The sequence below is a fragment of the Anser anser genome (genome assembly GCF_964211835.1).
Source record: "Anser anser genome assembly, chromosome: 1".
Lineage (NCBI taxonomy): Eukaryota > Metazoa > Chordata > Aves > Anseriformes > Anatidae > Anser > Anser anser.
Genome location: NC_139720.1, coordinates 131,615,398 through 131,629,597, shown reverse-complemented (window position 1 = coordinate 131,629,597; position 14,200 = coordinate 131,615,398). Strand labels below are relative to the sequence as shown.

The 14,200-nt window shown below is 45.4% G+C and overlaps 1 protein-coding gene and 1 long non-coding RNA gene across 2 annotated transcripts in view; one reads left to right on the top strand and one right to left on the bottom strand.

The window, feature by feature from the left end:
* The first annotated feature begins 3,042 nt into the window (after positions 1-3,042).
* Positions 3,043-4,669, top strand: TMSB4X (thymosin beta 4 X-linked). Its single transcript, XM_083814811.1, has 3 exons — positions 3,043-3,200; positions 3,811-3,924; positions 4,211-4,669. The coding sequence occupies exons 2-3, from the start codon at positions 3,825-3,827 to the stop codon at positions 4,243-4,245; spliced, it is 135 nt and encodes a 44-aa protein (XP_083670937.1). The 5' UTR covers positions 3,043-3,200; positions 3,811-3,824; the 3' UTR covers positions 4,246-4,669.
* The window catches only part of LOC310888253, a 54,396-nt gene continuing 44,406 nt past the window's right edge, over positions 4,211-14,200 (bottom strand). The window contains exon 2 of the long non-coding RNA XR_014575867.1: positions 4,211-6,899. This is a non-coding gene — a long non-coding RNA (uncharacterized lncRNA). The remainder of the gene's footprint in view (positions 6,900-14,200) is intronic.

Genomic DNA, 14,200 nt, shown 5'->3' with positions numbered 1-14,200 from the left:
AGTGTTGATCTTTTTACAAGGCTTCAAACACGGCCATACAAATGAGACATAAGAACTATGGTTTACCACGTGCTGTTTCCCACTCTGTGACTTTCCTATAACACAAGAAAGAACTTGCTGCCTTGACATAGTACAGCCCCTCAACGTTTTCAGCTGAAAACTGTTAGCAAGAGTCCAAATTCCTTCTTGCAAATGAGATCAGCAATCTGCTGAAAAGTGCCCTCCTTTAACATGCAGATGGCTAAGAGTGCGCATGCCTAGAAGGGTACCGGTACATCACCAAATATTTGTTGACTGTAATTTTTTTAAATAGTCACAATAAGAAACTGGTGACACACAAAAAAAAGTAACAAATGTAGAAGCTCATCAATACCCAAAATAAGAAGTCCTAAGCTAGGTATCCTTTACATAGTGTGGCCTAGGAAATGTGCTAAGGAGTTTGTTATCCCCAGGTGCCATTTGGGATGGGGCAGGCTTGAATGACTGTGGACCTCCCTCACATTCTCCATACAGCAACAAAAAGAAACAGGCACAAAGGGACATACACACAGATAAGCAATTTCTGTAATTACAGCATTAACACAAAATGCTATAGTGAGTATTTACTTTTGCAGAAATTAGCCTATGTCCTGCCAGCAAAATGCAATGTCTTCATTTTGCTCCAGCGGAACGATACAGCCCTCATACATGCAGTAAGGTACACACAGCATTTCCAAGATGCTGTGCCTATCTCAGTGATAATCCACAGAAAGGGAAATACAGGAAGGCAGAGAAGCAGCAGAAGCGTAAACCTTTTATTTGTCTCTGTCTCGCAGGACTGTAATTGAATCTAAACTCAGCAAAGAGGCCTGGTTCACACAAATCAGTAACGCTCCATTTAAGTGTGTGGATTACACTCATTTAAGAGATCTATGGCTCTGTCCCAAAGTGAGTAGTGCTACCACTGGACAGGCTGCTTCTGGAAAATCAGACCCCAGTCCCATAGACACCCACCATTCTGCAATGTCAGGAGAGCATTTACCGCACTTGGGTCAGGGCAATACCGATGTGCTCAGATGCGTGCATGAGTGATTGCAGTAGCCACAGAGGAGAAAAACTCCAAAGAATGTTTATATTGATTTGCCATCACTTAAGAGGCCAAAAAATCTTCAGCAAAAGCGAAAAGTCTGAAGCTGTAACATCATTGGTGATGCCGATAATTAGACTGATTTCACAATTCCCAGTCACATGGTTCAGTGCTCAAAGTGTCAAAGCAAAAGGCCATAAAATCATTTTGAGGAACTTGCTCAAAAGCTAGCTAGCAAATTTAGCCCATTTCCAACACAGAAGATCACTCTGCCATGTTTTTAATGCTGTTATTATGAAAACCTGTAAATATTCTCAAGCTATATATGTTCCTTGCTATTTCTTTCCTCAGCGGTTCCTTTGGCCATCAGTCTTGAACCATTCCTAGCTCATAGGAGTTACCTTCTCTCTCAGCAATAGACTCTGTTCATCCAGTTTTGGAGGTGCTCATGGACTGGGGGAATAAAACAGACTTTATACACTGCACCACCAAAAGTGAAGGAGCTCGGCTGTAAGAGGACTCTGGGTGGACTGGAAATCTTCGTTCGCTACAGTAAAGTATTACTGGAATTGCCATGGGGACAGGATTTTACCCCCCTGACCGTACATCTGGAAACGTTAGGAAAAATGGCTGGCCAAGGGGGAGAGGACAGCCGTGAAGCAGAGGAAGCAGCAGCATCCCCGAGGAGTTGACTGCAATGCATTTACAGCTCTCCTGGCATACATTAATACGGTCCGTGAGCCATGGCTTCTGCTTCGCCACCAGCCACGCTCGCATCAGACACAGTGCTGGAGGGCAGGGCGCAGGGAGCGAAGGGCCACACGGGTGCCACGCAGATGTCCCCAAAGCAGCCGCAATTCACTCCCACGGGCTCCCACGAGCCTTCCCCACCTCGCACCTCCCCCCGCCGAGCCGCTGCCAGACAAAGACGCGGGGATGTCCCCAACTTGTTGCCACCCTGCCACGCACCCCCCGCCCGGATAATTCAGTTTATTACCCAGCACTGCAAACGCGCAAACCACAGCCACCCGTGCGCCCCCAGCCAGCCGCCTTACGCCGCTTTTAGGGCGGCTGGCGGCTCGCAGCTCGCCGCCTCGGGTCCCCCTGCGGCACGCTGGGGACATTTGGTGCTGCGGCGAGGGGGGACGGCCGGGCTGGCCGGGACCATGCCCCCCGGCTGCGACCCACGGGGCTCGGCAGGAGATGCCGGGTGGGGCGGCACCTGGCCCGGCTATTGTCTGCTGGCCCGGCACGGCTCGGCACGGCACGGCCGCGCTCGCTTGCTCTCCTTTGCAGCAGGCTTGCAAGGACAGCGATGGGGTTTTTCTCTCCCTGCAGCCGGAGGTTGGGGGAGGGAGGGGAGGCTCCCGGAGCTCGTAAAGGACCGAGAGGTTCGCGTTTGCCTCCGAAATGAGGAAATCCGAGTAACACGAGCAGCCGGCAGATATTGCCCAACCCGCGGGAGAGGGGCACGCCGGGGGCTGAGGGAAAAGCTCCCCAAAGCTCCCACCCGGCCCCGGCCCCGGCCCTGCCCCATTCCCGGTCCCTGCCCCGTTCCCGGTCTCTGCCCCAGCCCCGGTCCCGGTCCCGGTCCCGGTTCCAGCGTCGGGGCAGGGCGGGGGCCGGGGAGCTGTGGGCAGCGGCTGCCCCCCCCCTCCGGGGCGCCCCCCCGGGGGCCGAGGCGGTCGTGGGGGACGTCTGTCTGTCTGTCTGTCTGTCTGTCTGTATGTGTGTGTGCGTGTGCGTGTGTGTGTGTGTGTGTGTCAGAGTGTGTGTATGTGTGTGCGTGTGTGTATGTGTGTGCGTGTGTGTATGTGTGTGTGTGTGTGTGTGTGTGTGTGTGTGTGTGTATGTGTGTGTGTGTGTGCTGGGGGAGGGAGGGCTGGGCGCTGGGGGAGGGAGGGGAAGGAAGCAAAGGCGGGGGGGGGGGGGGAGAAGGAAAAAAAAAAAAAAGAGAGAGAGAGAGAGAGAGAGAAAAAGGCGGAAAGCGGCAAAATGGTTAGCGGATGACATCACCGCCATTTGCATAGGCGCGGGGATAAAACCGCCCCGCCAGCGAGCGCCCTTTATACTGGCGTGCGGAGCGGCGGCGGCAGCGAGCGGCGGGGCTGAGCATCACCGCGCGGCGACACCGGTGGGTCCCGCCGCCCCCCCGGCCCCGGCGAGGCCACCCAGGGGCCCTGGACGGTGCCCCCCCCCGGGGGGGGACCGCGGGCAGGGCAGGGCAGGGCGCGGGGGCTATTGTCCGGGGGGGGGGCTATTGTCTGGAGGCGGCTATTGTCTCGCAGGCGAGCCGCTGCAGGGCGGTGGCGTGCGACCCGCCAGCCGCCTTAGTTGCAGCCCGGCGGCTTTAGTTTTAAATTATTATTATTTTTCATTTTTTATTTCCTTATCGAGTTAAAAACCCGGCGGGCGCCGGGCGCTGCCCTTCTATTGTGCTCCACAGCCTGCAGATCCTGGGAGCTGCCACCGGCCGGGGCTGGCGGCGAGCTGCAAGCAGCTTGGATGCTGGACTGATTTTTTTTTTCTTACTACTATTTATTTTTATTTATTGCACGCCGGGGATTAAGCGCCTGAATTTCGGCGTGCGTTGAGCTTTCGGTTCCAGCGGCGGCGCCCCCCCGGTGGATGCCGCTGGCCGCCTTCGGGGCGCGGCCCCGCTAGGGTCGGGGGGGCCCTGGGAGGGTCCGGGGGGGTCCGGGAGCCCCGTCCGGGGGTAACGGGCTCTTCCCTTGTGCGCGCAGAGTCACCTGCCAACATGTCCGACAAACCAGACATGGCCGAGATCGAGAAATTTGACAAGTCCAAATTGAAGAAGACAGAGACGCAAGAGAAAAACCCCCTGCCTTCAAAAGAAAGTGAGTGGAGGGGGGGCGGGGAGCGGGGGGGGTTGGGAAGTGGGGGGGGGCGAGGCGGGGAGGAGACAAAGAGGGGCGGCGGGGCCGGGCGGGGCGGGGGGGGGATGCGCGGCTCTGCCCAGCCCGAACCCCCCCTCGGTACCGGGTAGCGCTTCGTGAGGATCCATCTGGGTTTCCATTTTGATAAATCCCCCTTCACGAGCCATAGAAACTGTCCGGCGGGTGCGTTTTTCAGGTTCACGATCTTTATTGCTCCTTTTCTGTTTTTTCTTTTCCCCCTTTTTAGCAATTGAACAGGAGAAGCAAGCGGGTGAATCGTAATGAAATCTGCCCTTCCAAATTATGCACTGTACATTCCACAAGCATTGCCTTCTTATTTTACTTCTTTTAGCTGTTTAACTTTGTAAGATGCAAAGAGGTTGGATAAAGTTTAAAATGACTGTACTGCCCCTTTCACATCAAAAGAATAGAGAGAACTACTGACACTGAATGAAGGCGCTGCCTTTCCCTCTGCCTGTCTGGCTTTGGTCCTGGTGGCATGAAAGAGCTTGCATGTTGATGAAAGAAGAACTTGGGTGGGACTACAGTAAACTAGAGTAACACACGAATAAATGCAAAGCTGTACCAAGGTCCTGCGAGCTGTAAAATGCAGTTAATCGAGTGCCATTTTTTTTTTTGTTCAAATGATTTTAATTATTGGAATGCACAATTTTTTTAATATGCAAATAAAATGTTTTAAAACCTGGATGGTATTTATGTCCTCTGTTTGGAGAACCGTACCAAAGGATATGAAGCTTAAAAGCCGGTACTGAGACACGGGATGCTAGAAAGCCTTTGGAGAGGATTCAAACCTCAATCACCATTCTCAATTTTTTTGATATACGCTCTCACCAGTAGATAAATTTGCGTGCCTTGAAGCTAGCGTTTAGAAAATTTGTTAAAAAATTGCGTGTCTTAAAATTTGTTGTCATGTGAGTATATCACTTTAAATATTTCTTCTTTAATAATTAATGTAGAGATTGATAAAGGCAAAAATTTGGCTATTTTTCTTGCTTTGCCCCACCCATAGCATAGCTCTCTTAGTAAGAAGCTTTCTGTTTTGCTGAACAGATTCAACGCTGGTTGTATAAATCCATAGTTTGTTTAATTAATAATTAAGGCTGGTTCTGCTGATACAGTATTTAAAGGAAGAAGTAACTTGAATTTTCATTCCATGATTGAACATCAGCTTTTTAATATTCTAAAGTAATTTTAGTGGATGGTGCTCCATGCATATTAAAATCATTTTACTAAAGCGTTGGTCATGTTTGGAGCACATTTATGATCTCTTTAAGGCTATTTGATCTTAAGAATTGGTATCAGGGAATATAAAGCTACAGTTTCCCTTCTAATTCAAAACTAACCATTTGGGGGCAAAAGCTTCTCAGTAATTTGCAAAATTAGGATTATGATAAATCCTACATGCAAATAGCAACACTGTGCGCTACTATGGCAGTTCATTCAGGCCTGGGACACTTTTTGGTCATTTTTCATGCTCAAATAACTGGGTAAAATCAACCAGAAAGGTCAGTAGGAGTTGACTTTAGTAGTCATGATTTAGTTTTTTTTCTTGTGACTTTGTAGTGAAAAATACTTAATGTTATGGGAAAAGCTATCAGATAGGCCTATAGCAGGGTGGTGAGTGTGGTTCTTCAGAGCCCTGGTTGTATCTTCAGGGGCTGAGCCTCTAGTCATTTCAGCCTGTGCCTATAAAGCAAAACCAGTCCCTCTGGGCAAGTCCGAGTTTTGCTGGGGCTGCTTTGAGGAGGTCACGTAGATTCGGGGATCTGACTAGCAGCAAACTTTGTCCTTGAGTGAGGACATCAATGAGGGTGGTGGAGCTGCCCCGCTTGGAGGCTTGGTGGATGTCCATGTAGCTGGAGGAGGAGGCAGCCCTGGGGTGCTGTGTGCTTGCGGCACAGCCCCTGGCCCCCCAGCAATGGAAAACTTGCAGAACTGAGTGTTTGATGGATGATAAGCTAGGATTCCTGCTTGAGATGTTTTGAAGCAGTCCATGGGAAGATTTTGAATGTCCTGATTGCAGAAGGGCCTTGCAGTAGCTTAAGCCAATGAGCTGAAGACTGAAATGAACCTTTTCTTATGGTTGTATTAAAATTTCATTTTATCCCCATATACAGAGGGAAAAGCACAGCAAACTAAGCTGAGTTTCTGAAAAGACAATTAAAAGATCAGCTTGCAGCCACTGATCTTAATCAGGAAACACAGGATGTAACATGACTAAATTCAGAAGCATTACGGTCTGAATTACGTGCGCAAGTGAGTAGAGGTGAGCGCTTGCTTACGGTGGATTCACTTATGTGAAGGAAACCAAAGCAATGCATCTCTGGAGGAAGCAGAGCATTAGACATACATAGCTCTTTGTAAGTCAATGAAAGTGTGTTGCTGTCAGACAGCACAGCTCAGTAAACCAGGAAGAAGATACAAGGCTTGTGCGAGTCCAACTGGATCAGAGGACAGAGCTGGCTGAGGGGTACCACTTTCTGCTGCGTGTGTGGTAGGAGGTGATGAGGCTCATATCTGTTTTCAGGGGGCAGGGCAATAAGCTACTGCTGCTATTAGCCGCTCTATTTATGGAGTCAAGGACTGAAATACAAAATTACCAGGAAGGTAAACATTCCACGTCAAGTTCAGGAATTGCTGGAGCTTATCATGCCCTGCTTTGCTCCTTGTTCAGCGCTTTTAGTAGATTCAGAGGAAATGATGGCAGATACTCTCCATGTCTTGCACAGGCAATATTGAAGTGGTCACATATGACAACCACTTTACACCAGTGCAATTCATTAAATGAAGAACAAGGGCTTGGATGGATTGATAGTAATACTTGGGACTGTGTCTACGCTGGTTTTTCACTGTGGCTGATAGATGTGTCCAATCTCTGGCTGTCAGTCTAGAAACTTTCACCAGCAACAAATTGTCTAGAAGAAAAAAAAAAAAATGGTCATGAAAAAGGGTCATCAGAACCAGAAAGGCACGTACGGTTTTTGATCTCCCAAGCTGTTATCCCAGCCCTGCGAGAGGCAGGCTGTACCCTGCTGGCTGATGTGCTCCCCGCCCCCAGCAGCCAGGCAGCTCCATCCAGGCTGCACCGCGTGGCTCTTCCTCCCTTCATGGCTAAGGAGCAATTTTCTCTCTCTTTCCTGCACCTCCCAAGATACCATCAACTGTGTATATATTGTACAGGCAGCATATGCTAACAGTATCCAAAATAGGTTGTTGTGGTATTAAAATTAATTTAAAAAATGTTGAGACCTTAAGGCAAGCATTTTGGTCTATTTTTGTGCAATGCTGAATGTGTGATAAAACACCACTTCCCCTAGTAACCCTTTACTTCCCCAGAAACAGTTTAGAAATGAGCAGTTCCTACTGTGTATTGTAATCATACATGGCTGCCACATACAGCTGCTGAAGGAAATACTTTCATTAACAAGGAGGTATGCTCTAATCCAAGCAGCATATAAAATACTCTGAGCACATAATACGGCATGCAGTTCAACGATTCCACGGGGCTGATACTAAAAGGGGTGTGAAGAAATAAAAAATGGAGCAGCTGCTTATTCGTTCATCTGCAGTAGTATGACTATGCAAAGCAACCTATGACAGGCTTGGAAGAGCCGTCTGCCGTGAGATCATCTGATGTGCTAGCTTTGTGCATTTTCAATTCAACAGGCAACGCAACTGAATTGTAAATAAAAAAAAGGGGCTATTTTGTTAATTTATAGAAAGGCAATTCCAGACAACATCTCTCTATTATTTGTACACTGTCTGACAGATTAATTTGCTATTGTCCCTGTGATATGATTTCTTAAAAAGCTCTGCTCTTTACCGTGGCACCTCTTTCAAAATTCTGTGACTTATGACAAGAAAGGGCTCATTTTTCTCTCTGTTTTCAGCTGAGGTTAATGACCTGAATTTCAGTATCAGTTTTACTAGGTTTTAAAAATTATGTCAGTCTCCTCTCTGATTTTCTTCCTGCTTAGAAAAAAAAAATATATATATATATATATATTTCAAACATAGTGGGTTCTGAAAGATGCTTATTTTCCCTTTGGGTTAATGAGCTTTCAGCATACTGGGAGAACATTGAAGATACATTTTTTATCTTGTTTCTGCAATCACGAGGACTAAAATATTCCTTTTTTCCCTGTAATCAAAAGCTGAGGTTCTCAGGAGATTCTTCAGTCGCCTGGAGCCTGGCTTTATGAAAACTGTCAGGCATGATGAGATTCATGCAATGTAAGGAGAATTGGCAACTGGGAGAGCCTCCAACCACTGCTCCCTCACAATAAGAGGATGCTGATGGCAGGGCAGAGTAAAATCTATAGCATTAGTTTCAGGCCATTTTGTGCAAAGAATGGTAGGCTAAAGCTGTAGAAAAATAATTTTTGTTTGTTTGTTTGTTTGTTTGTTGTCCTATGGCCTCAGATTTTCTGATGGCTCTGGATTTATTCTTTACCTAACATCAACTTTTCATTCACCAGTATTTTGCAAATGAATTGATATATTTGTTCTAACTTAAAACATGTTTCCAACATTTGAATAGTCCTCAAATGTTCACAACATTTTCAATCAAAATATTATTTTGAAAAAAAAAAAATAATCATCACTTCATTGACCAAAGGCTTCTTGGTGACAAAGGAACTTTTCCTGGTATTGTCATTGTAATCATTTTATCTTTGGAATGGGGTCCAAGGCTTGAAATTTGGGCCTGAAAACAATCTCTTGTGACTTTGTAGACATAGCATATTTCATGAACAGACATTTGCAGTGCCCTTTGTTTGCATAATACGTGTGAATATTGAGTACACTTACAAATTGGCCAGAGATGTGCTGGGGAAAAAAAATAAGAAGAGAAATGCATTTACATGTTCCATAATATTTGTCATAGATAATTTAGTTATCCCTAATATCTTCTTGTGGTTTGAAGCTACAGCAACAACATTCAGTTCTCTACAATGAGAGATGCGCTAGCTGAAATCTACTTATCTCTAGACCGAAAGGATGAAATCTAGGCTCCCAGATGGTTCAAATCTTACCTAAGGTCTTTTATAAATTTTCATAAGTATTAGTTTATGTTTGACTTCCTATAATGGTGCTTCATTTCCATATGACATATAATCATAGATAATATGGCATATTTTACTTAGGGTTATACTATAAGATATTTTGAAATGGAGAAATATTTCTTCAAACCATCCCTTGCAGCTTTGTAATTGCTTTTAAGGACCTCTGCACAGCTAGATCTTGATGCAAGATGATGTAGACAATTTTGGAGCCATATAATAGACTGAAGAATCGCTTGCTGGATTACTTTTTCATGCATCTTGGTTCACCTCACCTGCACTATATCATCTGGCTTCTGTAAGAAAATTGAGCCAACAGAGGGATATTCTCTCTCCATTCCCCAAACTTGGCATTGCCTTTCAGAAATGAGACTGACCCCCTGCGCAGTGGGAATAGCAGTCAGTATTATATATGCAATGAGGTCTGACAGGGCAGAATATTCACCCTTAAGGATGGAAATAGCAACCTTTTGGCAAACGGCTCATAGTACTTGCTTACCAATCCGAAGAGTCCTAATTGGGTTGGATAACACTACAGTACTGGATAACACTATGGATGAAAAATAATTTTAGGTCAGCTTTAGAGGCTTTAATGGTTCTCCCTCAGACTATAGAGCTAGAAATATCAAAGCAAAGGCGTAAACCAGGTGGAAAAGTAGAAAGAAACCTTTTCTAAGTCTTTACCAGGATGTCCCGTGTGTGATTCATCACGTAGAAAGGATGTGGCCATGTGAAACTCAGATAGTAAATAGAAGATATTAGTTTAGGCCATGGTGTCCAGCAAAGCTGGAGACAAGAATACCTGTTTGGACTTTTTCACTATTATTTTTTTCAGGGTATTTTGGTAGCACCTTGGTGCCTGTCATAAAACCAGGGATATGAAGACATGAATAGTGAAGAACCTGTACCTGTGCTAACGGAGCTGACTCATGAGCACAGATCTAGTGAAATCAAAATCCTGAATGGGAGCTGCCCATAGTGAGTACAGCTGGGTCATACATGAAGCAGTGCTGAGGCTGCAGCACTTTGCAGCAAAGGCTACACCTTGCTCCCAGGGCTACGTTCTGCCTTGAACCTGCCACCTCCAGCCTTCCCTTTTCTCCAGGTGTCTGATCCTGATAGCAGTATTGCACTGGTAGCAATATCACAGTGCAGGCTCCTGAGGGGCATTCCCAGGACACTGCCCAGGGCAGCTGAGCCTTCTATTGCTTTAATATTGCTGTTCAGCTTTCCCGTCACCTCATTTCATGGCAAGATGGTCTGCAAGCTGTTGTTCAAAACCAGCCAACTCCAGCCCATCTCAAGGCTGGTGCTGGCTGTGAACTGTTGGTTTTGGGTGCCATGGACTCCTGTATGCCTGTCATGCAAGCTCCAGAGCTCTGTCCCTCTGTGTGTCCTTTGCCTCTGTGTGCTCTTTGAGGATGCCCAGATGTCAAGCCATCCCGTGCTTTGGCTGACTAGCCTAGAGGTCAGTGGGTGACTGTGGGTGCTCAGTCTTGGATCGTCTTTTGAAAAATAGATTTCAAGGAACCTCCTAGACAAATATATTACATATTATGTGCAGTAGCAACATATTTTGTTTTGTTTTGTTCTGTTCTGTTTTGTTTTATTTTTAGAGGGAGATATTAGACAGCGAAGCTCCTGGCTATAAATTTTGAGCCAACTTGTAAAATGTAAAATGGTTAAGCCTTACCAGTACTACGTAGGAATAAAGACCAGCCATAACTTTACCAATCCAGGCTCAGTGCTGGATTTAGGGCTGCTTTGAGCCCTCGGAAGGTAGAAAACCAGCTCGTATAAAAATTAATGACTTACAGAATGTAATTACTAGATTACGGTTACTACACTGTGTATGAAGTCTTTCTTGATAGGGAGCCTAATGCCTAGGTCTACAAAATATGATGCTTAGATTAGATCAAAGTCTAGAAGGTCATATGAAAAATGATCACTGAAGGCCTATTAAATGAATTCCATGAGAAATGCATGATGAACATAACACAAGCATACCTACTCTATAGCATTAACAAACAAAGCAAAACAAAATGAAGTTAGCTGATGAAGGCATCAATGATTTTAGTCCCATTATATTGTTTCAGTGTTAATTAGGAATAAGAAGTCTCATAGCAGACTGTAATATACCCCACTGCTCTGACATGTTAGGGAACTATAGATGGATCCCAAACAGTCTCATTTGCAGAGCTCATGACTACATGCAGCTGATGCATGCTTGTATGATGCAGAGAACAGCACTCCCAGGAAGAGCTTAACATTTCTTTCATTTTTTTTATTTTTTATTTTTAAGCATCTTTACTTACCACTCTGTGAGATACATGGGGGTCTGCTGCCTGCTTTGCTCTTGGTAGTTGGCTTGCCAGAATTAAATGAAGGGGGAAAGGGGAAGCTCTGAGAATGAGTAAAGCTATCATGGATGACATTACTTCTCATGATCTTCTCTCAGTATCATCACCTTTCTCTGAGAGACGCAGCCTTTTACTCAGGTTCATGGACCGTACATACCCATGTACAGATGCTTCCCTGGTACTCTGTTTGTTAAAGTCATCTCTGCTATATGTGGGAGGTGTGGGTTACACTGAGAAATGCCAAAGTAGCTCTCAAAGTCCTTGGTGCATTTTAAAGGTTAAAACCAGAACAATCTGGCATTCTGTGAAAGGTCTCTAAAAGGAACAGAGTTGTTTAATCACATGTATTTTAGCATGAGAATGGACTCTTCTCTGACCTTTTCAGCTGGACTTTGTGAGCTGATCGGGACAAATTTATTTATTTATTTATTTATTTTTTTGGTAAAGGCCACAATGTGGCTATCTGTCCACAGTTTTGTCTCTCAGGTCAACAAAAAACAGCAGATATTGTTCTGAGATCAGGAATGATTTCCTGCAGAATTCACCTTGGTAGCCTGAATGAATCCTAATTGCATATTTAGGAATAACACAAACTGAGCAATTGGATGCTCACAGTGTCCCAGGAAATATTCCCCCCTTGCAGAAGCTAAAAGGCCCTATGACCTGTCAAGGAGCTGAGTGCCTGTGCTTGCCTTCTTTTCAGTGATTTTTCTAGGTGTTTAGGGCATGTGCAAGTCAGGCCATCTTTTATCTGAGTGCCTTATTTAGAGTAGTAATGTAGTTTTTGTCCCCTGTAGCTCCCTCCTGGTTTATGATATTAGCTTCTACAGGATCTCTCAGATAAGACTCTGTCACCACAAGCACTTCTCAGAAGGAATGGGAGTATCCCCTCACCATGTCTTTTCACATTTTCTTTCCCCTTCAAACCCGAATCCTGGCTCCTTCTCTAAATTTCTTCCCCTCCCTCTGGAGGGGTGCCCTGGTTACATGCCACTGTTACATGCCCAGGATGCTTGGTCTTCTCTGTAGCCCTCACTCATACGCAAGCTGTGCGTGTATCACCCCTGCCAGCATCTACTCCCTGCTTCAGATTATATTTCTGACACTTTTATCCAGTCTAATCATCTGCCAGACTGCTTGGTGTCTTCAAATCTCTTGCTCTCAACAAGAGTCTGCTGCCAAGTTTTTGACAGGGGACTCCATCATGTATCTTCTGCCTGGGATGTCTGTGCCTGTAAAATACTCTGTGCAAAAGCTTCACTCTTTCCTTTCCCCTCTTTCTTGAATGGACAAAACTGGTTCCTAAGAGCTGACCTAGCAGAGGAAGCAGCAGCATGCCAGCAAACTGGAAGGATCAGGAGCTGTGAGGGCTGACCATCAGGAAGAAAGAGCTCTTATCTTACCTTTATGCAGTCCTTCTCCTTGTTTATCCCCGCTTCACAGCAACATTTTATTTTATTTTATTTTATTTTAAATGAGCTTGTTTATTTCTCGTGATAAGTCCATAGACTTACCTTCTTTCATGCTGCTAGCCAGCAGCGGGGAGGTTAAAAATGCAGTCAGTTACCAGTGGCAACATACTAGTGTTGTAAATCCTGCCCACACATCTTCAGATCTACTGACATTTGAAACATCTAGGCCTTTTCTGTTAGATATACCAGTGTAATTATGTCTCAGTATATCTTTTTTCCTACGTGTCATCCTCCAGGAGTGCTCAGACAAGAATATATGAAGGATATATATGGAAGGAGAAAGAAAGAAGGAGGCTGAAGTTATAGAGGAAGAAAGGAAGCCATTACAAATTGTTCACCAGGGGTTTTGAAAGAGCAATATCACATATTAATAGTTGCCATCTAATAGCAGATTATTGATTTCTTTAAATTATTTTAGTATCTTGCCTGTGAACAGCCAGTCAGGCCGTGCCAGTGAAATCAATTATATTTTCTATCAGTACTGTATGCTTATCTTGTGTAGCAGAGACGTAGAGGTGCTGTATGTCTTCCTTGTCAGTAGTGCCATAAGCTAACAGACTGTATGCAGCAGGACTGGCACGTATGCTAAAGCAAACATGTATGAAAGCTCAATGTGGAGGCCAGGGAAGAGTTGTTCCTTCTCATTAGAGTCAGCAGGGAGAGGAGACAGCTTTTCTGATGGTCAGGATTTGACCCCTTTTTTATAACACCCACTAAAAAAGATTGAATTTCCATATAGGCCCATTCTATTTCATTGACCTTGACCACTGCCTGGTTCGGTGGCTAAGACAACTGGTATTTCTGCAGGACTTCATGGGAGCCCACCTCAGTCCAGGCAACAAAACAGAGCTGAAGGAGACGGAAAGGGCCACAACAGCTTTAACTAGGAAAAGGAAGCAGCAAGCAGCAAGCTCCAGATAGGGTCTTGTCTTTGGTGTCTTTCTTCTGCACAGCCCCACAAAGGAGGGCAGAGGGAAAGGGCCACCCATTCGTGCCCAGCTCTGGCCAGGGACCTAGAGTCGATGGTGTTCTTTGTTATTTCCTGCTGGGACAGGGACAGCGAGGGGGGCACTACCTACAGCATGGATTCTTCTGGGATGAAGCATCTCGCCCATCACCCTTCAAACAGGCTTGTATCCAAAGACGCACCTAGCTTTTAAAGACAGATAGAAAACTGGACTAGCATTGAGTACTTAACACCTGTTTTAAAATTCCCTTTTATTGATTTTTATACAGAAGTAATACAGCTTACATTACAGCTGTATTATGGCTGTCTTAATCACATGTCTTCAGGCATGGGATCATTCTAAAATGTTATCAGTGT

Coding starts and splice junctions, on each gene's coding strand:
- TMSB4X (XM_083814811.1), top strand. CDS start 3,825: ATGTCCGACAAACCAGACATGGCCGAGATCGAGAAATTTGACAAGTCC. Junction 3,925..4,210: donor CCCCCTGCCTTCAAAAGAAA/GTGAGTGGAGGG, acceptor CCCCCTTTTTAG/CAATTGAACAGGAGAAGCAA.